The 26,178-nt window shown below is 44.4% G+C and overlaps 1 protein-coding gene across 6 annotated transcripts in view; it reads left to right on the top strand.

The window, feature by feature from the left end:
- The window catches only part of ATP2B4 (ATPase plasma membrane Ca2+ transporting 4), a 104,571-nt gene that overhangs the window by 71,029 nt on the left and 7,364 nt on the right, over positions 1-26,178 (top strand). For 3 of the 6 annotated variants that reach the window (XM_037067185.1, XM_037067183.1, XM_037067184.1), the window contains 12 exons: positions 667-881; positions 1,235-1,477; positions 2,076-2,317; positions 3,180-3,411; positions 4,324-4,503; positions 5,259-5,346; positions 6,052-6,158; positions 15,531-15,722; positions 16,173-16,386; positions 17,157-17,368; positions 18,277-18,384; positions 20,264-20,440. In XM_037067185.1, the coding sequence (XP_036923080.1) occupies positions 667-881; positions 1,235-1,477; positions 2,076-2,317; positions 3,180-3,411; positions 4,324-4,503; positions 5,259-5,346; positions 6,052-6,158; positions 15,531-15,722; positions 16,173-16,386; positions 17,157-17,368; positions 18,277-18,384; positions 20,264-20,440 (2,210 nt within the window). Of the gene's footprint in view, positions 1-666; positions 882-1,234; positions 1,478-2,075; positions 2,318-3,179; positions 3,412-4,323; positions 4,504-5,258; positions 5,347-6,051; positions 6,159-15,530; positions 15,723-16,172; positions 16,387-17,156; positions 17,369-18,276; positions 18,385-20,263; positions 20,441-23,735; positions 23,917-26,178 lie in introns of all 6 variants that reach the window. The other 3 variants (XM_037067187.1, XM_037067186.1, XM_037067188.1) reach the window with 2 other exon arrangements.

The following is a 26,178-nucleotide window of genomic DNA, read 5'->3' as shown; positions in this document are numbered from 1 at the left end:
GATAATAACTAGTCTTACAGGGTTCTTATGAGGATTATTAAACAAGTAGTTTCTGTAAAGTGCTTACCTGTCCCAGGAAGCACTATATATATGTATATATGTATACATACATATGCTATTATCGTCACCTTTTGTCTGTGGAATGTTAGAAGAAAGATTAAGAGGCACTGTTCTGGACGTTTGTCTTGTAGGTGCTGTGCTAACACCATAAGGCCATTGCTATGCACAAGTTGCAAGTTGTCTGGGCATTCATTCACAGGCTTCTACAGGGAAAGTCCACATTGATAAACTACTAGGAAACAGGCAAATATGGTCACTGAATCACGGAAAGAGGATAGGTCTGAAGTAGAGTCATAGACTGCTATTGCAGAACACTACACCAGCCAGCCCCTTTATTTATGCTTGAGGAAACAGGCCTGGAGAGGGTCAAAGATTAGTAATAGTCCGAAGCCACGAGTCAACTTAGTGCAGTGCTAAAACCAGACCTGGGTCTTTTCCCCAACACTATCCTATGCAAGCAACAAAGAATGGGTAGGGAATATTAGCATGTGGCGGTAGCGGTTTTAAAAATTGGTGGTAAAGGTGGCAACTTATGCTGATCTGTCTCTGGCTGGGGACATAGGAGTGCCCTAGAGCCAGGGTTCATGTGACTTGTTTCCTGTTCAGGCCTGATCATGTCTGCTATCACCGTTCTCATCCTGATTCTGTACTTTGTGATTGACAACTTCGTGATAAAGCGCAAACCATGGCTAGCCGAGTGCACCCCCATCTACATCCAGTACTTTGTCAAATTCTTCATCATCGGTGTCACTGTACTGGTGGTGGCTGTGCCAGAGGGGCTGCCACTGGCTGTCACCATTTCACTGGCCTACTCTGTGAAGGTGAGACTAGAACGATACTTTCTCCTCCTTTAGGAAAGAGCTGGGGGGTGGGGGGTAGTGCCATGTAGCTTTTAATGAAAGGATAGGCTGTCTGTCCTCTGTGGACTCCGTGTGGCACCTCATAAGAGCACAGATCCCGGGCTCTGTGGAAGGACCGTTGTGATAGTTGCACAGGGTTTAAATGACCCAGTAGAAGATTCTAAAGAGGATTCACAAGAATAGTGTCCTGCATTTTTATGTGGGACAAGAGACTGAAATGTGGAGAGAGGTTGGCTAGGAAATGGTCTTTGACCTACCTATATTGGGGGAGCTCAGTTGGTCCCCTCTCAGGTCTCTTGTCTTGTCCTCTATAGAAAATGATGAAAGACAATAACCTGGTACGGCACCTGGATGCTTGTGAGACAATGGGCAATGCCACAGCCATTTGCTCTGACAAGACAGGCACATTGACCATGAACCGCATGACTGTGGTACAAGCTTATATCGGAGATACCCGTTACCATCAGCTCCCAAGTCCCGATGCCCTCGTGCCCACGGTCCTGGACCTTATTGTCAATGGCATTTCTATCAACAGCGCCTATACCTCCAAGATCCTGGTAAGTTCTTCCTTTGCCTGGACACTTAGGATGGGCGGTTAGAGGGAACATTAGTGCTTTCTGAGACAGTGCATCTTTTCTTGTTCATTATGCTTAGACTGCCATCCCACATTGCATTTCCCACTCTTAAGTGAAGATGTTTAGGCTGAAAATAGGTAATAATCCAAGGGAATAGATTTGGCAAGGGCCTGGGGGGTGACAGGTAGGAACCTATGGCTGTGAAATGCTCTCCAATTACCACATAAAGACAGTTATCTCCAGGGAGAGAACTCATGCTGATAGCACCATTGGGCTTATTAGGAGCAAAAAAGAACTCACTTTCCAGAAACTGGAGAGGGTATTAGAATAAGATCCACTTAGGGTGAGACACCAGCACCAATCCCAGGGCAAACTAAAAACCCTGAGAGCCCTGGATGGCTCGGGGTCTACCACTGACTACTGTCTGCCTACCCGCCCCTCCCCCCCCACAAAGTGCCCTCCTCCCTGCACATCCCCACTCCAGACTCTATGTATGTTTTAAGGGGAATTCTTTCCTTCCTGAGTTCTCTCCCTGGGTGAAGTACCTTATTCAATACTGTCTTGTCTGTTTTTCTCTCAGCCTCCAGAGAAGGAGGGAGGCCTGCCACGGCAGGTGGGCAACAAGACAGAGTGTGCGCTGCTGGGCTTTGTCACAGACTTGAGGCAGGACTACCATGCGGTGCGCAATGAGGTGCCTGAGGAGAAGCTCTACAAGGTGTACACCTTCAACTCGGTGCGCAAGTCCATGAGCACAGTCATCCAGAAGCCCAGTGGTGGCTACCGCATGTACAGCAAGGGAGCCTCCGAGATCATTTTGCGCAAGTGAGCACTCCTTTCACCCTTCTTCCCTTCAAGATCCTCCCTCTGGAAGGTCTAGGTCATACACTCCATGCTGGACTCACTGATGCACGAGCCTCCTGGTATCTAAGCATTTAGTTGCGTCAAGCATTGTTTTTAAGTACGTTAGGTGGCTCGTTTTATTTAATTCTCACAGTTCATTGAGGTAGATGCTGTTATCATCTCTTTGTTACAAATGATTAATAAAGAGTCCAGTGAGTTAAGTAACTTGCTCAAGGTGATACAGCTAATAGTGGCACAGCCAGAATTCAGACCTAGGCCATGCAAACTCCCACTTCCTACTCTGAAAACCTATAGTAACACCCGCCCATCCCGCAGGATTGCTATAATTAAATGATTCAATGTATGCAAACACCTTGTACGTAGCTAGTACTTGAAATGTGAGTTTTCTGTTTCCTTTTTCTTCTTATTCTTAATTCTAATCACAGAGAAGTTGCATAACCTAATCAAAGTGGCTAGACTCCCCATGAGTCATTAACAGTTCTACATGGATTAACAGTTCTACATGGGTAGAACTGTAACAGATCTATATGCATGTGGGGCCCGTAACTGAATTAACCAGTACCTCAGCCTGGCTCTAGCCATCTTCTGTCAATAAACACATTCTTGCTGAGCACACCCTATCCACTAAGCGATATTCTAGATACTGGGGACGCAATCTACCTACCTGCCACTTGACCTTGGAAAATTGGACCCAGCAGGATGATGGCTAGAGATTTCTGGCCCTGGAATAGTATCTTTAGAAGTAGTACGGAGCTGCCAGAATGTCTACAAAAGGTTGTAGGGGTGGAGGGGAATGCTGCTTTCTGACTATGCACCTCCCCAGGTGTAATCGAATCCTCAACAAGGAAGGAGAAGCCGTGCCATTCAAGAACAAGGACCGAGATGAGATGGTGCGCACTGTCATTGAGCCCATGGCCTGTGAGGGACTCCGGACTATCTGCTTAGCTTATCGTGATTTCAATGATGTAGAGCCCCCGTGGGACAATGAGAATGAAATCCTCACTGAACTGACCTGTATCGCGGTGGTGGGCATTGAGGACCCTGTGCGCCCAGAGGTGAGGCTTTGGCTTGGAGAAAGGGTAAGAACACATCGATGGAAGTCTTCCAGCAGCCCCAGACCCACATGCAGGCCCAGTATGACCTACTGGGAAACCACCAGGAGTCACGGGAACCAGGATATTGGTTCTGCCTCAAGTTGTGACCCACACAAGTTACCTAACTGCGTCTCACAAGGATAGCTGTTTCCACCCTTTCAGCTTCATAGAACTGCCGCAGAATGCTGCACTGTTAGAAGGTGCCATTCCCACATTAATGCTGTGTGCTGTGAGAAGCATACATTCCACTGGGCTTATCAGCTGGTTCTTAAGAATAGTTAGGAGGCTGACGTAATCAGGGCACCAGCTTTGCTTCTAGCTGCCTTCTTTTAATGAACACATTTTTGTGGATTCCCCCACCCCCACCCCCAGAATAGCCAAACACTCTTCTGAACACTAGAGCATTAAAAAAGTCTCTGCTTCTAAGAAGTCCAGACAGATGGACTGTCAAGGCCCAAAAGCAAGAAAGGTGTCAGGCATTTGGGGAAACTACAAAGAACTGACATGGTTGGAACCTGCGCCAGGGAGAGTGGAGAGTGGCAAAACCTTCTGCTAGAAAAGAAGGCAGTGGCCAAATCTCAGAAGTTCACCTGCATCCTGCTAAGGAGTCTAGATTGTAAGTAGCAAAGTAAGCTTGACAGCTGGCCCCTGAAGCCCGTTTCCCCTTCAACTCAGGCTACAATGAGGCAAATTCCAATGTGAGTGTTATGGGTAGGACAGAAGTGAGGTGTCACCAAGCAATGTAAAAATGACCTGTACACCATGGAACTGCTGCTAGGGTGCCTCTCCCACAGCAAAGGCACCGCTGACCAGATGCTGCTTACCAGTGTCACCTCCCCAACGCCTCCTCTCCTCTTGCCTCACCCTCCACAGGTACCAGAAGCTATCGCCAAATGCAAAAGAGCCGGCATTACTGTTAGAATGGTGACAGGAGACAACATCAACACAGCCCGGGCCATTGCCACCAAGTGTGGCATTGTGACACCTGGGGATGACTTCCTATGCTTGGAAGGCAAAGAATTCAACCGACTCATCCGCAATGAGAAGGGCGAGGTGGGTCCTGGGTGAGAGGGCCACAGCCTCACTTGACAAAGGAAGGGCTGGGTCTAGGATAAGTCATCTGAGACAACTGGGAAAGGGGGGTGGTTTTTAAACTAAAGTCTATTCATAGTGAAATGTCCCTTCCACCAACACTGCTCAGGTGGTAAAATTGAGAAGTTTCTTAGCATGATCTTCATTTGCAAGCTAGCTTTTGAGACAGTATCACTAACTTTTCACATCTTTCTATTTTTTTTTCATTCACGGGATAGTTTTGTACTGACTTCTCTTGGCCTCCTTTGTCCTGTGTACTGGTCTTCCCCTTCTCCTTTCTCCTTTAGACTGCCTTGTGTCTAAAGGTGGCACAGGTTTGCAAGAGGATGTGGTCTACCTGTAGAGTGGACCAAAGTTTCCAAAGTTTTCTATCTAGAAATCAAACCTAAGACCTCAGAAGCATCACTTTATCACCTGAGCCAACAACTAACCCTGGCTTACCTCCTGGCAAGGGTCTAAGAAATAGGGGATCAGCAACCAGGTAGGGAACTGGGAGGAGAGAGAACATAGGCAGGGCCTGAATGGTCACCGTCAGTGAATCTGCCCTTGGAGACTGAATCAGCTGCTGCTTCTGCACTGGAGGCCAGGCTCACACTCCCCCTGGGTCATGGAGTATCAGGTCTTCCAGCAGCTTGGAGTGTATGGAAAAGGAAGGTTTTCCTGGATGGCTGTTCTGAGCTTGACTGACTGACCCAGGTATAATCTGGTATTGGCAGGTAGAGCAAGAAAAACTGGACAAGATTTGGCCTAAGCTTCGAGTCCTGGCGCGATCTTCCCCTACCGACAAGCATACACTGGTGAAAGGTGAGGTCAGCTCCTGACTAAGGTGCCTGTGGTAGAGGAAGGCAGTCTGTGGCATGGGCAGATAAAAAACTTCAGCCAAAGCAACTTTCCTATCCTGAATATGGAGATCCTAGGAGAATTCTCTCGCTCATGGGGAGAATACACAGTTTAGCAGACAGCTGAGCCCCTGGGGAAGTTGTAAAGTTGTTTTTAAACATTATCATACAAGTTGGGGCAAAAATACGCTTATAGTTATTTGTATGGAAAATAATACAATAACTAATAATACAAAAAAACTGTGTTCTGCCTACTCACAATTTGCTACACCCTGTATCTTGTTTGCCAGTGATACTATGAACTATACAGGGCGGGTTAAACTATTTTTATTTTGCAAATGAGGACATTTGAGGCTGAAAAGACAAGTGACATGTTCAAATTGCCCACCTGCTAGTGGAAGTGGTACAGTTTAACCCCAAATCTCTGCCTTCAAATCAGTTGGTGCTTTTGTACCACATAATAGCTGTCTCAGGGCACCAGACAGACTTTCTTTGCTCAGAGTACCCATAAACAAGGTACTGTCCTTGGAGGATAGGATAGAACTTCCAGCATAAGGGGAAAGAAGGCAATAGGAAGGCCGGTGATGACAAGGATCAGGGAAGACTGGGGTTTGCCAAATGGCCTCAAGTGACATGTATGGACTGACTGAGGTGTGTTTGTTTGTCCCAGGCATCATTGATAGCACTGTTGGGGAGCAGCGCCAGGTGGTGGCTGTCACTGGTGATGGCACAAATGACGGGCCAGCCCTGAAGAAAGCAGATGTCGGTTTTGCCATGGTAAGCCTCTTGGCACAGTGTCTGTGTCTGACTGGAAGCTGCCTTCTCCATCAGGAAGCCAGGTCGGCTTCCTGAACCTTCACATCCCATGTTGTGCTTTTTTCTCTGACTCCATCTCTTCTACCTACCTAGTCTGTGCTAATATGTATAAATGGGGAACCCTCAAGTATGAAGAACAGACTGCACAGGCAGGGAAATCAGAAAGTACCATTACCCAGGAATGCAAGACCAACTTAAATTTGCCTGTGAACATGGTCATGTTATCTGCCTAGACACACTTAGACAATTCCTATTCCATAAGGAATATGTACTCTGTGGCCAGTACTGTTCATCACTCTGCTTCTTACTTGCAAGGCTTGGAACATCAGAATAACTTGGAAAGTTCACTTAAAGTCACATATTCCAAAGTTGCACAGTTGGCTACCTTAATTCAGTGATGTCTGGGGTGGGTCCCAGAAATATTTGGGTCTTCTTAACAGGCACATTTGTTGATTCTGATGTTCAGGGACATGTAGAAGCCCCCAGATTGCAAAATACATCTTTACCCTCAAGTAGTTTATGACTATAAGCCCCCCCAATATATTGAACTGTTCGTGATTTTTAAGCAGTGGAGATTCAGGAAATAATCTGTCTTTAGGGTGCTCTGTTTAACAACCAAAAAAACAGTGCTTATTCTAGGAAATTTCAAGAATATAGAAAAGTAGAGAGAATAAATTTAATCAGTCCCTGTCACCCGGTACCAGCTATCAGCATTTGGCTAATCTCGGTTCATTGACCCCCACCCCCTGCACCCCTACCACTGCTGCATTTCCTCCATCTGAGGCTGAATTATTCTGAAGCAAATCATGTCACTTCACCCAGAAACAATGTCAGTATGTGGCTTGAGAGGTTAAGTATATGTCAATAAAATTTATTTAAGAGAATGTTCATACTTCGTGTCATAAAAAATTGCTTCCTTAGTATCATCAAACATCAAGTCAGTTCACATTTCCCCAGTTGCTACATAAAGTTGTTTTTAATAATTTATCCAAATAAGATCCATACAGTACAATCATTTGATATATTTCTTAAGTATCTTTATCTACAGCAGTCATTCTTAAAGTATACTCCTCCTTCCAGCTGTACTTGGAAACCTATAGAAATATGGACTCAGGCCCCACCTCAGACCTACTGAATCAGAATGCTTAGAGTTGGGCCCAGCAGTCTGTTTCAATAGGACCTCAGTGATTCTGATATAAGTTTGAGAACCTCTGATCCCGTAGGATCCCTTTGTTGAGTCCCTAAGATGATCCTTGACATTTGTGGGCTCACTAGAAGGACTCATGGGACTCAGAGAGTATAGCTGTACTCATGGCTAAAATTTAGTACATTAGTGTAGTAAGGGGGAAATGCACCGGCACAGTTTGGAGGGATCCACATGCAGGCTTCTTTCTGGTCTTTCCCATGGTAAGGGGTCACACAGAGTGTGCTGTTCCCCAGCAACCAAACTGCAGCAATACATGCGATGTTTCTGCCCAGGACAGCCCATCAGAGACTTGGTACCCAAGGTATTTAGTGGGGTTGCCCATATAGATACTTCTGCCTGGCACATACTCTGATTCCAGACTCCCAGAAGAAAAGCAGGTGTTCAGAAACTATATTGTTTGGGCACAGTCTAGGCACAGTGCACCACAAAATATATTTTAGTCAAATTTTGACTAGGAGCATTCTGCAAACCAACTTTCCAGATGCCAGCCTTGCAAACAGATCTTTCTAAATAAGAATAGCCGTCTTGGGCCTGCTATATTAACTGTTTTCTGCACAGTCCCCTCGTGTCTTTTTTTTCCTAGCTGTTTAGTTTTGAAGGAACCAAATTGTTTGTCTACGTAGACTGCCACACAGCATGAGTTTTGTTGATTATAGCTCTGTAGTGTCCTTTAACATGTCCTTTTGGCCCTGGCTGGTGTAGCTCAGTGGATTGAGCGTGGGCCTGTGAACCAGACAACCTCGGTTTGATTCCCAGTCAGGGCACATGCCTGGGTTGCAGGCCAGTTCCCGCCAGGGGCCAGTTCCCAGCAGGGGATGCACAAGAAGCAACCATACATTGATGTTTCTCTTCCTTTCTCCTTCCCTTCCCCTCTAAAGATAAATAAATAAAATATTTTTTTAAAAAACAAACATGTCCTTTTGTTTCTTGTATTTCCTATAAGCTAGTAATTAGTTGGACAAACAATCAGCTTCTAGATCTGTNTGGTGTAGCTCAGTGGATTGAGCATGGGCCTGTGAACCAGACAACCTTGGTTTGATTCCCAGTCAGGGCACATTCCTGGGTTGCAGGCCAGTTCCCGCCAGGGGCCAGTTCCCAGCAGGGGATGCACAAGAAGCAACCATACACTGATGTTTCTCTTCCTTTCTCCTTCCCTTCCCCTCTAAAGATAAATAAATAAAATATTTTTTTAAAAAACAAACATGTCCTTTTGTTTCTTGTATTTCCTATAAGCTAGTAATTAGTTGGACAAACAATCAGCTTCTAGATCTGTAGAGGCTACAAAATGATGTTCTGATTTTTTACTTGTTAACTTGAATATTCTCTAAAAAGAAATGTCCCCTCTCCTCATCAATTCTTTGGTTACTCTGAAGTTCAATTTCTACATGAAAAATCAGGTTAAATGCTTGATTCTTTTCCTTTATTCACCAGTTTTCAAAGTATTGAGCTGACATTGGTGACCAATATTGGTCCTCCAAAGGTGACCAATGAATTTTTTTCCTAAATATTGTTATGAACGCTGAATTTGAGATATGAGATATTGAAGCATATGAGATATGCTTCAATCCACTGCCCATATTATTGTTTCAATGTCTGCATTGGGCCATCATGAGCCTCCTCAACCCCACTGAGTTCTTTTTTTTAACTATATTTTATTGATTGTGCTATTAGAGTTGTCCCATTTTTTTCTCCCCTTTATTCTCCTCTACCCTGCACCTCCCCTCCCACCAACATTCCCCCCTGCCACCCCGCCTTAGTTCGTGTCCATAGGTCATACATATAAGTTCTTTGGCTTCTCCATTTCCAATACTATTCTTAACACCCCCCCCACCCCATCTATTTTCTACCTACCATTTATGCTACTTATTCTCTGTACCTTTTCCCTCATCCTCTTCCCTCCCCCTCCCTGCTGATAACCCTCCATGTGATCTCTATTTCTGTGATTCTGTTCCTGTTCTAGTTGTTTGCTTAGTTTGGTTTTTTTGGTTGTTGTTGTTCTTTAGATTCAGTTGTTGATAGTTGTGCTTTGTCATTTCACTGTTCATAGTCATAGTTTTGATCTTCTTTTTCTTAGATTAAATCCCTTTAACCCTTGATATAATAAGGGCTTAGTGATTATGAACTCTTTTAACTTGACCTTATCTGAGAAGCAGTTTATCTGCCTTTCCATTCTAAATGATTAGCTGTGCTGGGTAGAGTCATCTTGAATGTAGGTCCTTGCCTTTCATGACTTTGAATACATCTTTCCAGCCCCTTCTGGCCTGTAAGGTTTCTTTTGAGAAATCAGCTGGTAGTCTTATGGGAACTCCTTTGTAGGAGGTAACTCTCTCCTTTCCTCTTGCCGCTTTTAAGTTTCTCTCCTTATCTTTCATCTTAGGTAATATAATTATGATGTGCCTTAGTGTGTGCTTCTTTGGGTCCAACTTCTTTAGGACTCTCTGAGCTTCCTGGACTTCCTGGAAGTCTATTTCCTTTGCCAGATTGGGGAATTTCTCTTCCATTATTTGTTCAGATAAGTTTTTGATTTCTTGCTCTTCCTCTTATTTTGGCACCCCTATGATTCACGTGTTGGGACATTTAAAGTTGTCCCAGAAGTTCCTAAGCCTCTCCTCATTTTTTTGAATTCTTGTTTCTACATTATGTTCTGGTTGAATGTTTATTTCTTCCTTCTGCTCAGAAGTGTTGATTTGAGTCCCAGTTTCTTTCCCCTCACTGTTGGTCATCTGTATATTTTTCTTCATTTTGCTTTGCATAGCCTTTACTTTTTACTCTATTTTTTGACCATTCTCAACCATTTCTGTGAGCATCCTGATTACCAGCATTTTTGAACTCTGCATCTGATAGATTAGCTATCTCTTCATCACTTAGTTCTTTTTCTGGAGTTTTGATCTGTTCTTTCATTTGGGCCATATTTCTTTGTCTCAGTGCACCTGTTATGTAATAAGGGGTAGAGGCTTAGATCTTCACCAGGGTGGGAAAACCCAGGTCAATGCAGTGTGATATTGTTTAGGGGGAGGGGTCCAGCCAACTTTCAGTCACTTCTCCCACTACCTACAAGCAAATTGGGCTCGTCTAGTGCTGATTCCCAGGTGCGTGGTTTTGTGTACATTCTAGGACCTTTGGGTCTCACTCCAGTGAACTCTCTTTTAAGGCTGGGAGTTTCTCCTACCACTGCAACCCTCAGAGGTTTTGAGGGTTTGTTTATTTGTTTGTTTGTTTGTTTTTAAATATTTTGTTTATTTATCTTTAAAAGGGAAGGGAAGGAGAAAAGGAGAGAAATGTCAATGTATGTTTGCCTCTCATGCCGGGAACTGGACTGCAACCCAGGTGTGTGCCCCGACTGTGAATCAAACCGCGATCCTTTGGTTCACAGTCCCGCACTCAATCCACTGAGCTACACCAGCCAGGATGGTTTTGACGTTTTATTTCCCCATGCTGGAACCCTGAGTTGGGCAGTTTGTCTCTCTCTCCAATTGTTCCTTTCAGTTTATCTGCATGCGAACATGGGACCACCAACCACCAGGCTTGCCCGCCCCAATCCTCCACCTTGCTGTGCATCCTCTCCACCTGGCTGCCTGTCTCCACCCTTTCTACAGGTCTGAATGAATGTTTCTTCTTTAACTCCTTGGTTGTCGGACTTCCATACAGTTTGATTTTCTGACAGTGCTGGTTATTTTTTGTTTTTAAATTTGTTGTTGTCCTTTTTTTGGTTGTGCGAGGAGGCAAAGTTTATCTGTCTATCTACACCTCTATCTTGGCTGGACCAGAGCCCTGCTGAATTCATTTGATACAAACTCAGCTATCTCTAATAAGCTTCCTTGGTTTTTAATATGATAAGTTATTCCAGAATCATCATGTGTATTTCTTGACCTAGACCTGGAATCATCCATTTCTCAAAGGACTCTTGGTTCATTTTTGTGAGAAGTGGAATTTAGAGATCACAATCTGAATATCAGGATGATCTATTCTGCTGAGTAAAACATTGTTCCTAGACCTTATCAGTGGTAAAAGCTAGGAAATATGTCTCACATATTTCTTTTGTGCTTCTGTGTTTTAAAGTAAAATACTTTGCCCTGACCAGTGTGGCTCAATTGGTTGGGCATTGTCCCGTAAAGTGAAAGGTTGCCAGTTCAGGGACTTCTGGCCAAGATGGAGGCATAGGTGGAAACACTGTGCCCCCTCGCACAACTAAATTTAAAGACAGCAAAGTTTTAGTAACAAAAATGCATCCATAACAGTGAAAATTGAACTGTACAGAAGTCCAACAACAACGAACCATTCAGCCAGACTGGTAAGAGGGGCGGAATCAGCAGTGGAGTGGGGTTGCACAGGAAGGATCGTTCGGTCCGACCAACCCAGAGCAGAGTCAGAGGCAGTTGGTGGATCCCAGGCTTGGGGTGGCGACGGGCAGACCCAGTGAGGGTGCAGGGCGGCTGGCTGACTGTGGTCACACATTTGCACGCAGATGAACCAAGTGACAGAGTGAACAGTGAGACAGACCGCTCAGGCTAGGGCCCCAGCAGGAATTAGAGCCTGAAAGCACCAACTGGAAAGACTTTCTTGGGGTCGAGGGGCCAGGAGAGGCTTCCAGACTCACAGAGAGTTCATTGGAGAGACCCACAGGGCCCTGGAGAGTACACGGACCCACACACCCAGGAACCAGCACCAGCAGGGCCCAATTTGCTTGTGGGAAGCTGCAGAGGGGACAGAAATCTGAGAGAGAGCAGAGCAGAGCAAAGCACCATTTTTTTTCCCCTCTCTGACCCCGCCCCCACATACAGAGTCACAACCCTGCAACTGGGTTGCCGGGCCCTGGTAAACACCTGAAGCTCCGCCCCTCAAACATAACATATGCAAACAGACCAAACATTTTGACTCAAGAACAGCTCAAAGCCCCAGAGCCTATAATTCTAAGCGACCAAGAAATAGCCAACTTTTCAGATGCACAGTTCAAAATACTGGTGATCAAAATGCTCACAGAATTGGTTGATTTCAGCCACAAATTAGAGGAACATATGAAGGCTAAACTAATTGAAATGAAGGGAAATGTACAGGAAACCAACAGTGATGGAAAGGAAACTGGGACTCAAATCACGGGAGTGGACCAGAAGGAAGAAAGGAACAACCAAACAGAAAAGAATGAAGAAACAGGAGTTCAGAAAAATGAGGAGAGGCTTAGGAACCTCCAGGACATCTTTAAACATTCCAACATCCGAATTATAGGGGTACCAGAAGGGGAAAATAAACCGCCACGAGTGGAAAACTTATTTGAACAAATAATAAAGGAGAACTTCCCCAGTCTGGCAAAGGAAATAGACTTCCAGGAAATCCAGGAAGCTCAGAGAGTGCCAAAGAAGGTGGACCCAAGGAGGAACACACCAAGGCACATCATCATTACATTAGCCAAGATGAAAATGAAGGGGAGAATCCTAGAAGCAGCAAGAGATAAGGCGACAGTCACCTACAAAGGAGTGCCCATCAGACTGTCAGTGGATTTCTCAAAATAGACCTTACAGGCAAGAAGGGGCTGGAAAGAAGTATTCCAAGTCATGAAATCCAAAGACCTACAGCCAAGATTGCTTTATCCAGCAAAACTTTCATTTAGAATGGAAGGGCAGATAAAGTGCTTCTCAGATAAGGTCAAATTCAAGGAGTTCATCATCACCAAGCCCTTATTATATGAAATGCTAAAGGGACTTATCTAAGAAAAAGAAGATGAAAAATATGAACAGTGAAAGGACAGCAAAGTCACAGTTATTAACAACCACACCTAAAACAAAAGCAAACCAAGAGGACAGCTAGATCAGGAGCAGAACCAGAGAAATGGAGATCACATGGAGGGTTAGCAACAGGGGAGTGGGAGGAGGAGAAGGGGAGAAGGTACAGAGACTAAGTAGCATAGACGGTAGGTAGAAAATAGACAGGGGGGAGGGCAGGAATACTGTGGGAAATACAGAATCTAAAGTACTTGTGACACATGGACATGAACGAAAGGGGGGAATGGTGGGGGAGGGGGGTGCAGGGTGGAGGAGAGTGAAGGGGGGGAATGGGACAACTGTAATGGGGCATAATCAATAAAATATATTTAAAAAAAAAAGAAAGGTTGAACCTATGATGAACCTACGATCAGGGCACAGGTCTTGGTTGCAGGTTTGGTCCCCAGTTGGGGTGCATGCAGGAGACAGCTGATCAGTGTTTGTCTCTCATATTGATGTTTCACTCCCTCTCTTTCTTCCTCCTTCCTCTCTCTCAAAAAAAAAAAAAACCTGAATAAAATCTTTATAAGGAAAATAAGATTCTTCATGAATTCATATTGGTATTTGCAATTCAAATTTAGAGTTATAGAACTTTAACTTCCTAATTTTAACTTCCCTGATTTAATATTTATATCTCTTAAGCTGAAAATTTTGATTCCTAAGGACATTAACATAATATTTGCTTTATTTGCTAAAACATACATAATAGTTTCAAAAGAGCAACAGTAATACTATTATTCTACTAAAAACAGTTAAAAGTTTTTTTATGGTTCTTTTTACCCCACAGGTATATCCTACTAAGGATGTGTCATCAACTTCCTGTGTTTTTAAAAAGTCATTTGGGAATTCCCTTGTGTGTTGTGCCACCAACCGGTTACACCAGTTCACTTATGTCGTGTTGCTTTCCAATTTAGAGATTCCTTTTTAAACTCAATTTTTTATACTTGTATAAAGTAGTTATATAGCTCTGAAGTCAAATATAGAAAACAAGATTTATTCATAGAAATCTAGCTTCTATTCCCATCACCTCCACACTGTTGCCTCCCTTTTAACCCCACCGGTAACTTATTTCTTTACTTTTTGGTTTATCCTTCTGTTTGCTCCTATAAAATAAATTAAATAAGCAATATATTTATATCTCACTCTCTTAGATAAGTGATACTTATCTATATAATAGTAAGTGATACTTATCTATAGTCTCTCTGTTCTTATCTATACCTATACTATGCAGTCTTTTTTCCATCTTGCTTTCTTCGCTTTCCATAACTTGGAGATTATTTCATGGTAGTAGTCTACAGAGATCTTCCTCCTTCCTTTTCCTCTTTTTACAGTGCACAGTACAGCATGTGTGAATGTATTAGAGAACTTTTTGATGGGGCAACTGAATCGTATAGTCTTAAGAGATATTTGGTGCTACCCGGATAGGAAAGTAGTACCACCAGGTAAAGAGAACCAGTAATGTACTAATGCAAGCCAGATTAACAAATAAGCTCCTCTGTGGGTTACAGAAGCCCAAGACATGGAATAAAAATACGGGATGGGGGTATTAGGGACAGCTTTGCAAAGTGAGTAGAGCTTAATTGAATGGAACATTAAAGATAGGTAGGATTTAAGCAGATGGGTAAATAGGATGTTCCAGACTTGGGGAAATGGTGTTAGTACAAATCTAGGCTCTAAAAGTGAATGAGAGATTCAGAGAATTGTGAATAAGCCAGTGGGTACTGAGCAGAAAGCTATATGAGAGCAGGTTGGAAAATGAATCAGGGTACACTTATTGAGGGCTCTGAACTAGCCAGACCAGCAAGTTCACTGTTTCCAAAGCACGGATTTCAACCCCCGACATGTGTACTCAGAATCCTTCAGTAGTTTCCCAGTGGCAAGATTTTGAACAAGGATCAGACTTCTGAGCTCTGCCGCCAGGCTACTTCTCCCACTTAAAGTTGGGGGAAACAAGGGCTTAAATGAGATATTGGCAGTGGCAAACAAAGGTTTAAAATTTGGAGGTAGAATAGATAGGATTTATTCCCTATCTTTTAATTTGTTTCTAAGGTTGGGGTGTAGGAGAGAAGAGAGAAAGGAATATCAAAGATAACTGTAATTTGCAATCTGGGTTCAAGGGTAAGGTGGTAGCAAGAAGCCACAGCCCTCTTTTCTGTAAAATGACAGGGATACATTTTTCCTTCATCTTTTTGGGGAAAGAAAAGAACTTAAAATACACAGGTTAGTCTTCAGTATCTGTGTGGTTAGTGAGCCCTCTAGTGTTAGACCTGGTTTGGGAGCTCCTTGGAAGTCAACAAATGGTGTCTCGGTTCAGAATGCTGGCAAACTGCTTTATCCAGTTCCTCAGTTTCCTTCTCCTTCTTACCTCAGGGTATTGCAGGCACAGATGTGGCCAAGGAGGCATCAGACATCATCCTAACAGATGACAACTTTACCAGCATTGTGAAGGCAGTGATGTGGGGACGAAATGTCTATGACAGCATCTCCAAGTTCCTGCAGTTCCAGCTCACAGTCAATGTGGTGGCCGTGATCGTGGCCTTCACTGGAGCCTGCATCACTCAGGTGAAGGGATTGTGCATGGAGAGGGGCTGAAAGGGAAGAAATGAGGCAATGGCTAAGAAATGTGGGGAATGGGCAACAGTATGTCTACGGAGGAGTAAGGACAGTTTCCCAGTGCTGTTGGGGCAGGAGTTAGCTCTATTAGATCCACTCTCTTTATATGCTTAATTTAGCGCTCACATCTTCGCCATTGTGATAAGCACTTACATGTATTACCTTTGTTCCTCAAAAACAACCTTGCAGCATATGTATTATCCTCACTTTACAGGTGAGGAACCCAAGGTTCAAAGAAGTTAAGTATCTTTCTCAAGGTCACTCAGCTAATAAGTGACCAGTCACAAAATCTAGATGGATAACAGAAGCTACACCATCTTGAGGACAAGGGTGAGGCTGATGAGTGAGGTGAGGTGGTTTCCAAGGAAAGCTGAAAAGACTGGTTCTTTTTCCCACCAGGATTCCCCACTGAAAGCTGTGCAGATGCTGTGGGTTAATCTAATTATGGACACGTTTGCCTCATTGGCCTTGGCCACAGAGCCTCCCACAGAGTCTCTATTGAAGCGTCGCCCCTATGGCCGAAATAAGCCTCTGATCTCTCGGACTATGATGAAGAACATCTTAGGCCATGCAGTCTATCAGCTCACAGTCATCTTTTTCCTTGTCTTTGCCGGTGAGCTGAGAGTGGGGACTGGGTGAGATGGTGGTTGGGGTGCTCGGTGGTGATGGGACAGAGAATAGCCCAGGGACAGAAGGCAGTAGGGGAGCAAGCTTAGCACAAGACTAGCAGGAACAGCAGCTTCACTCCATGAGTGTGCCCTCTGTTTTCACTGCAGGGCATGTTATGCTACTTTATGTACCTCTGTTAAGAGTTTCACAAGGAAGCCCTGGCTGGTGTAGCTCAGTGGATTGAGCGCGGGCCTGCGAACCAGAGGATCGCAGTTCGATTCCCAGTCAGGGCACATGCCTGAGTTGCAGGCCAGTTCCTGGCAGGGGACACACGGTACATTGTGTGTTTCCGGCAGAGGCAACCATACACTGATATTTCTCTCCCTCTCTCCTTCCCTTCCCCTCTAAAAATAAATAAATAAAAGAGTTTCACAAGGATAGCTTCAGTTCTTATAGATTATAAAACGAAAGCTGGGGTGACATAATAGTGACACTGAGATTCAAACCTGTGTCTGTCTGACTGGTGCATGTAGTTTTACCACCATGCTGCACTACAGGAAGGCACATAGCATTGGAGCAAACTGAGAGGGTCAGATATGTTGAGCTTGGGCCTAACATTTAAAATATTTAATAATTAGCATAGGTCAGGTACTGACCAGTTTGAATGGACACCAACTATCAGCAGCCGGTGTGGCCACAGCATTGTGTTCTGACTCAACCTGAGTGCTCCTTGAGATCACACTTACCTTCCACTGCTTCCCCTCTCTCCACCAGGTGAGAAATTCTTTGACATTGATAGTGGGAGGAATGCACCTCTACATTCCCCACCCAGCCAGCACTACACCATTGTTTTCAACACTTTTGTGCTGATGCAGCTCTTCAATGAAATCAACTCACGCAAGATCCACGGAGAGCGGAATGTCTTTGCGGGCATCTTCCGCAACCTCATCTTTTGTTCTGTGGTTTTGGGCACATTCATCTGCCAGGTGAGATTCTAGCTTGAGCTGGGGTGGGAAGTCTGGCGTGATACAGGCCAGATGCTGGCAGCCAGGGTTTCCTAAGTACCCAGGAAAAGGAGTGAGGGAGTCATGGGGAATCAGGCTGTGTCAAGTGCTCCAGTACAAGGCACATGTCGGTAGTGAATAAAATGAGACTTGTGGAATCCTCTCATTATCTTTCTAAATACAGAAATCTCTCAAAGCGACCACGAGAAGGGTCACTGTCTTCAGCCCCCTTTCCACACCTCCTGTGAGCAAGCAGGAGCGTGTGCACACACATGCTATATGGGCTGTCTTGGGAGAAAATGCTGTGCGGTTTGTAGAGAAAGAGAAGTGATAGGAGGGTCCTCATGTACTTGACAGATGAGCCTGGCTTGGGCTCTGTAGGGACTGGGGTCAAGAGAGTAGCTGCCCTGGTGGCAAGAGGATTGGGCCCTTCTTTCTTGCCCTGGTCAGGGGTACAGTTAAACCTCTGCAGATACGAGAGATTATGAGCTCACCCTATGAAAATGAGCTCCTGCCTCACCCCTCAGCTGGGTATCCCCCTTATCACCCCCATCCTCAGTTCCTCTTCTCCATCACTGGGCCTGATCTTTGTTCCTACTGGCTTTATTCTCGAGAAGCCTCTAGCTCCCCCTGCTTCTCCAGCTCTTCCATTAATACACTGATTTTCATAGTAACTGTCTGTCTCCCTGTCAGAGTGCTTAAAGACTGTTTGTGTCTGTCTCCCCTTTTCTCCTTCCGGATTTTTCTTTCTCCTTTCCCAACAAGCACATCAGGACTTAGACCACAAGGATCCTTGGGTAAGGGGTTATGTGGCTCTGATGGCCTTGGCTGGAGGGCTACCTACCTGTTACTCACCTTCCTAATAGCAGGCTACCCCTTCTCTGTTCTAGATTTTCATTGTGGAATTTGGGGGTAAACCCTTCAGTTGTACGAGGCTCACCCTGTCCCAGTGGTTTTGGTGTCTCTTCATTGGTATTGGAGAACTGCTGTGGGGCCAGGTGAGTAACCACTTTGGGGGAAGGTGTGGCCCACCCTCCACCTGCATTCACACTGCTTGCAGACCTCTTCTCCTTTCCTCCTCACCCCTCAGGTTTTTAAGAGTTTTCCATCGTGTAGGATCCCAGGGTAGAATGATCAATGCCCACCATTTTAGAGGCTTCAGATTTCTTCTCTAATCAGGCCTGGAGGCAAGCAAATCCCATAGCTTCTCTGAGATGGGAGTGGAAATTTTCAATGAAATTTTGCTTAAAATAATAATAATAATAATAATAATAATAATAATAATAATAATAATAAAGAAGTAAGGATCTTAGAGGTAGAAGAGTTTACAAAGCATACACTATGTCTTTATTATAATGAAGCTGCACACACGTGCTGCACACACCTAGCTACTCTGCTGACGTAGCTGAAGACTTCCCTCACCTCTCACCATGGCCTGTTTCTCACCACGGCCTTCCCTGGGTTGAATGCCTGACTCTCACCTAAATCCAAGGTCATGAGATGTCTAGAAAAGCATTATAGCATATGACTCAGAGCATGGGTGTTGGATTGACTGCCTGAGTTTGAATTCTAGCTCTCCTTTTTACAAGGTGAACTTCAAACAAGTTTCTTAACCACTCTGTGCCTTAGTCTCCTCAACTTAAGATAACTGGGTCATTGTTAATTGTTGTCAATCAGCAAATCAGTTACCGTACACAAATGATTTAGAACAATATCTACCACCGGTAAGTACTCAATAAATGTTAGCTGTTACTATTATAGTAATATCACCAGGTCTGGCAAGAGTTTCACTTCTTTCCCAACACCACTTTGCAAGTCCCCTGCTTTGCTCTAAGTGGCCCCAAAGGTTCCTCTCCAGGGCTACAGACTTTCCCCAGAGACCTGCTAGTTGTTTCTTTTGTACCTCCAAGCTGCCTCCCTAATTAAGTACTGTCCCGGTTACTAACCCAAGTCCCTCCACCCTGTTCTGCTTGCTGAAGTTTGTTTACCCATGGGTTCCTATGGGGTGAAGCTTGGTTGTTTCATCTACTGTTTGAAACTTTCATTTGAGTCTAGTCTCACATGTGACTGTGTAGCCCTGATGAGAGGTGACAGCCTTCCTTCCATATCACAGTAGCTCCTTCCAACATCTGAAAGAAGAACTTTGACATTCTTCCTGTTTCAAAACACTTGGGTCCATGTTGGACCGCCCACACAGCCCCTCTTTCCCGTCTGAGTTCTGTCTGCTCCTCCTTGTATGTAAAGCAGAACTGATTAACAGGTAATGAACTTACCGAGTGATTTATTTTGATTTGCAAGCCTACCCTACTGCTCCATGGCTTCTGGTGATACTCATATGTCCTTTCTTTCATGGCCTGTCCCACTTAATTCCTCACCACAAGCCCCCAAAGACTTTTAGTATCCTTTCAAGTATAGTTTTATAACACAGGAATTACCTTGCATGTGGTAACTAAGAAGAGGCTCATTCTTTTCCATCACCATTTCTTCCCCTTACTCAAACACATGTAAGGTAACAATCCTGTCCCAAGATGTGTTTTCCCCCTCAACCTTGTCTCTACCCCTATCTACTATGTACCATGCGTCAAGAGTTCTTCTCTGAAAGAATGTACGGCAAAATGGAAAGGAAGAAAATGAAGCATAACTAGGCAGATGACTGGTCGAATACTAGAATATAAGTCCTCTTTGGATGTCCACACATACAGAAAACCTTCTCTGGGTCTTGGCCCTTGGTGATTGCTGCTTGAATGGACTGGTGCTTCTCCTGCTATTCCTCCAGTGGGATGGGTCATAGGGCAAAGATCCTGACCTGTGTAAGTTGAATGACAGCTCTTCTCACCCTCATTTTGGTGTTTTCCCTTTTGCTGTACCTGTTCTCAGATAATCTCCACAGTACCTACCCAATCCCTGAAGTTCCTGAAGGAGGCTGGGCATGGCATTACCAAAGAGGAGATCACCAAGGATGCAGAAGGGCTAGACGAGATTGACCATGCAGAGATGGAGCTACGCCGAGGCCAGATCCTCTGGTTCCGGGGACTGAACCGTATCCAGACTCAGGTACTCAAATAGTAGCCCAGCTCATTGTGGGAGAAGAAATCTCCCCATCTTGGGAAGTTTGGGGAGGGCAGCAGCTCTCGGTGGCCAACATCTTTTCCCTCCAAGGTCCGCTACTAATGGGCAGCCCCAGCTCCCTAGCTTGAGGACACACGGGGCAGAGGCAGTTGCATGAGCCCCTCTGAGAGGAGCATAGTTAGTTGTAGGGTCTAGAGCATAGTCCTTTAGCTCTGAGTTGGTTTTAAAGCCCACTGCAAGCTGCCTGCGTGAGGTCTCTTGTAAGCACTAGCCCTAACCCAGAGTAGGAAAAGTTCAGAGTCTTCCCCTACCCTCCAGAAGGAAGGAGTTAGATAATATGGCTATGCCAGCTGCCCCAGCAGACACTTAATGTACAACCGCAAGCTGCTGTTAGGGTAATGTAGATGTTAGCTGGGAGTATCTTTGTAAAAGAAACTCAACCTCTTACATCTTCCCCACTTGAAATTTAAGGACATGGTGGGGAGTCCAATGGCCAAGTATGTATAAATGACAGTTGTCTCTCAATGCCTGAGTGTCTTTTGCAGGATTCAGACTTGCTTCCCAAAAAGGAAGCTATAATTTCTTCAAACTTTTTTTCTTGCAATTTCTGAAATGGGAGAGAAGCTGCTCCTGATGCTCTTACTTCCCTTACCTATAGCTTCCCACTTTCCATGCAACTGTTTCTACCTTCTCCTGGGTGAATGGGCTGCCCCAGGCATTGACAATCTATCCCTCTCCTTGTTCTTGCCCCGCATACCTCTGTTGTGTTAGTCCTGAAATTCCCCACCTCAAGAAACTGTAATTCCCAAGATCTGAAGGCTGCTGTCCAGAGAACAGGCCTCTGTACTGACTGGCTGAAGATCCGGAAATAAGTTTAACTCTCAAATTAGCCTTGCAGATATTTAGAAAGTTCGCTAGTCAAGCCCACCTCCTCTCCTTAGTGCAAAGAGAATAGAGATGCTTTGGATATTCTAAACTAAATGCCTGCTGAGCACTTTGCCTCCCATAGTCCAGACAACAGATGGAAGTGGGAAACGGGCCAGGTAGGAAAACACTGGGACTCCTTTCCCCTTTCTCACGTTCCTCCTGCCAGAGAGGGAGTTCCCTAGGACCTGTAAATACTGCTTCAGGACATCCAGAGCCATCCCCCACACAATTTCCCTCTAATACCCCCCCCCCCCCACTCTGCAGGCTGCTGAGTCCGTCCAGCAATGGCCTCACGTGCCCAGAGAACCTGGCACCTTTGGCTTCTGTCACTAAGGCCCCAGTGCTTTCCTTCAGGTCTGCTGTTTTCAAAATAACCTGTCTGCTTTTCTTCCCTTTAGGATCCTCTGCCCCCTCTTCTACTATGTGATTTCTTTCCCAGCCAGGACTCCCTCATGCCATTGTCTCCTGGCTCCCAGCCAATCTTCTATCCTGGGGTCTTGAGATTCATGGATCTTCCTTCTCCTCCACTACCAATTTTCACTCCTGCCACTATGTAGTTTCATTGCCAACATAGCTTTAAAAGTACTACCTTTTCTTCTTGGAAGATGAGGTATTTGGGCCAGAATGGCCTTAAAGCCCTGAACTTAGGCCACAAAGGCAACCTGTTAAAGATGCCACGATAACTAAATCCATGCCATTGCAACATGCATCTGACTCTGTAAGCAGACCAGGCTGACTGCAGGCCTGCACCCAGACACATGAAGCTCTCCTGGCAAAACTCGTCAGCCTCAGCAGTGTCCTAACAAAATCCCCTGCTGTCTGATTCCTGATCTTTATCGTTATTCTCATTGCAACACTTAAGGTGGGAGGTGTTACCAAGCAATCGTCCAGTCCTGGTCTCTTTAGGTGAAACGAGCTAAAAGCACTAGAAAGCAGAAGTTTGGGAAACAAGGGCTAGAATCTTGAGAAGGTGAACCTAGGATCCAATTTCACTGTGGAAGTTGAGACCTCATAACCCTGATAAGCACTGAGGAAGATTGTCTCTACAGCCCTTTCTTCCATGTGGCTGAACCCATCCTACATGCAAACCCTTTCCTCCTCCAGGATTAGGTTCCTCTCTCCCCTGGACTTGAAAACTGTATAATGTGATGAGGGGTGGTGTTTCAGCTCAGAATGCAGAAGCTATCCCTAAACATTTCATGGCTTCTCGGGAAGCTTTATAAGTAAGAATAAGTGGCTCACAAGGTACCTGCTTTCCCACCTTCTCTTCTGGGGAAATGAAGTCAGATGAGTGGAATTAATACCTTGCCTGCATTCCTGGGAGATTGGCCATTACTATTAAGCATGTGGGCATTTTAAAGATGATTCAGTCAGATTCTGAAGGATAAAGGAATTCCTTGACTTCCTCCTTGTTACTTAAGGGCCAGGGATCAAGGTGGTAGGTTTGACTGAGGAGGCCCCCTTCCCAGACCATTATTGGAAGACAAATGGCATGAATGACCTCTGTCTCAGAGGAGGGGGACCCTAGAGACCAGAGACCACTGTGTAGGGCTAGACTTGACGCTGCTGACCACCCACCAACCGTCAACAACTCTTTCTGCCCCTCCTCAGTCTGACTGCTAAGCTATTGTCAGCATTTCTGTCAACATTTCCGGATCTCCAAAGCATTAATGCAGCTAGTGGCATTCTCTCTAAGGAGCCTGGCCATTGGATTCCTGAGCTCTATTCTAGGTCCCTGTCCACCTCAGCCCGAGGAGAGGATGTCTCAGAGAAGAAACCCAGAAGAGGGTGAGCCCAGTAATTTGTGGTTGGGAACCTTTCCACTGTGGTCACATATGAATGGGCTGCTACGTGCCTCTGTTTTTTCTTTAAACACATGAGTTATTTTCCTGAAAAATCTGTAAAAATTAGGTAGCCAGTTTAATTAGTGTTAGAGGTTCCTGGACCTCAACATTTAGTAATATATACTTTACCTTCTATCTTAAGTCACATGCACTATCTGTGAGGCATCATAGGATGTGGAAGTCCTATTAAAGTTTAGATAGTTTGGGGCACCAGCACACCTCAAATGACCTCCATCCACTAAAAGGGTAGAGCAGACTGGATTCTAGCTGGGTATTTGGAGTCCATGGCCAATTGTTTCTTAAATGAAGTGTGATGTGCAATAAGACACGTTTCCCCCTGCACCTTACCAGTGTTTTGTGTGTGAGGGAATCTCTCTGGCTTTCCATCTCCTATCCTCTTTTCCCAGCTACTTCCTTTTCCCTTCCCAACCCCCCTAGGACTCTCCCTTCCTTTCTTCACCTCTCTCTGACTGTGGAGCAAAGCTATTTCACTCTCTGATTCTTTGCAGATCGACGTAATTAACACATTCCAGACTGGAGCCTCTTTTCAGGGAGTCCTAAAGCGACAGACCATGGGTCAACACCTTGATGTAAAACATGTTCCTAGCTCATCCTATGTAACAGTTGCACCAGTCAAATCTCCCCCCACCACTTCTGTTGCTGCTGCTGTTCCATCTCCTACTCTGGGCAGTGAGTGATGGTCTATTATGATGCATGATTTGCTATAATGACCACAAGAGAGCATGTGGCATCCACTGTACTCAACCATGGTTATCTTTTCCTTTTGGTTTTCCCTTTGATCTGTGACTTCAGGGAAAAAGAATGGGACAAAATGCCTATTCCAAAACCAGGCTATGTGCCATTTTATTTTATTTTATTTTATTTTATTTTACTTTATTTTATTTATTTATGTATTTATAATGTTGAAAAGCTATTAAATCATACTATTTTAAAGACAACAGTCCTGTTTTCTAATTGTTCCATTGCATTACTTGTTTCTTCCTTGAGTTTTTGTTTGCTTTACTTTTTTGTTTTTTGTTTTTTGCTTTGTTTGGATACGTTGTTGTTTCTCTCCTCTCCTGCTACTTAAGCTAGATGTAAGATTAGGCCAGTGGAAACACAGGCACTCTTCACTTGGGGGCAAGATTGAGCTCTCCCAAGAAAGGTATGAAGGAAGCTATTGCTCCCATGTTTTGTTTTGTTTTTTTTTTACCAGTTGACCTTTCATAATTGAGCAAGTATCAAACTTGACCACTAATAATAGTCCTTTGGTGACTACTCTATTGTTAGCTGGCAGTATTGGCATAAATACTGGCACAAATTTCTTTTGTGAAGAAACAAAAGCGTTCAATTCAAATGCACAGGGCTGCGTAACCCTGTTTTATTTTTCAGGGACTTTAAAACAAATTCTAGTTTAAGAGTCAATTAATTCACATCTGGGTAGGAGAAATATATGAAAAGATCACAATAACTTGTTTTTCACCCTGGCTGGTATGGCTCAGTGGGTTAAGGACCAGCCTGTGAACCAAAAGGTTGCTAGTTCAGTTCCCAGTCAGGGCACATCCCTGGGTTGTAGGCTATGTCCCTAATTGGTGACATGCAAAAGGCAACTGATTAATGTTTCTCTCCCTCTCTTTCTCCCTCCCTTTCCTTCTTTCTAAAAAATAAATTTTTTAAAAAAAAACTTATTTTTCTTAACCTGTTAATCATATTTTTTTTTTAGAAATTTCTAAAGAGCAACCTTTTTCTTGCTTCTCCTTTCCTTTAGGAATAGAATAGGAAAATAGAAGCAGGAAGTTTGAAAACCATTGCCTCACCAATAGCAAACCCTTCATATCTTATTTTGCACATAAAGTTTTAGGAACCCCCTTTTCAGCCAGCCTGTCCATTGGAACGCTGTCTACTCTCAGCCCGAGATCTGGTGTTCCCTTTAGTATATTATTGGATTCTTGTTAATGCTTGTGACTTCCTATTCCTGGTCATTTTACCTTTCCCAAATGGGATACAGAGAAGAGGAAGAAGTCTGTTTGCTCATAGTGCCATTACAGTATTTGGTGGGAAAGGAACTCTCTGTATTAACTATACTATTGGCTTAAATTTCTGAGTCTTTGTCTCTCCCTCCCAAGCCCCTCTTCCAGCCCAGGGATGGGGGGTGAAGAAAGAACAGTTGCATTGTCAGTAGTTCACATGATTGTGAGCTGCATTAGTTGAACAGGCTTAGATTATTTGTTGTCTTTTTAACTAACTGCAAGTGTTCTCATGTGAAGTATTGGGGGTATTTATATAGATACATATTAGTTTAGGCCCAAAGGCAGCCAAAGAACTAAATGTCTTACCCTGCAAATATCTAAGAGCCTTTAGCTCTAATCCTCCCATATTTCTCTTATTTCCATTTTCTTCTACTTTTGCCATGTTCTTCTAACTAATTAGCATTCTTTTTTTAATCCTGCCTTTATGTTAGGAAGGGTTAGTGTCAGATATCTCAGTGATTTGCAGGTGGAAGGCACTAAGCAGAAGACAGAGCCCACTGAGCTCTTGCAGAGTTGCTGGTAGAGGGCATGCCGCACACTCTCAAAGACTAGAAAATTGGTTGAGGGAGACAGACCATACCTGCTCATTCTCCAGCTCCTTCTTCCTTGGAGGTCCTAGAAGTTAATAGCCATACATTTAAAACCTCCTTTCTCATTTCAGATCTCCAAATGGATTCAGTTATTTATCTAACCTTCAGTAGATAAATCTCTAACATTTTCCTCTATAGGAAGGCCCTTATCTCTTTTCTTCCCCTGGTTTCTGAAAAGCAAGCAGAAAACTACAGAATACCGGCTGAGGAAATGGAGTCTTCATCTGCCCACTCATTAGACTATAGAGAGTGGCCCTTTGCACTCATACCTAACCCAAGGTCTAGCCTGATGGGGATCCTGAGTCATGGGAAAGAGTTGCCCTTCAATCAGC

Source organism: Sturnira hondurensis, unplaced genomic scaffold (assembly GCF_014824575.4).
Source record: "Sturnira hondurensis isolate 20B ecotype Veracruz unplaced genomic scaffold, ASM1482457v3 Scaffold0017082, whole genome shotgun sequence".
In the NCBI taxonomy this organism is placed as follows: domain Eukaryota; kingdom Metazoa; phylum Chordata; class Mammalia; order Chiroptera; family Phyllostomidae; genus Sturnira; species Sturnira hondurensis.
This window is presented reverse-complemented; position numbering and strand designations above follow the sequence as displayed.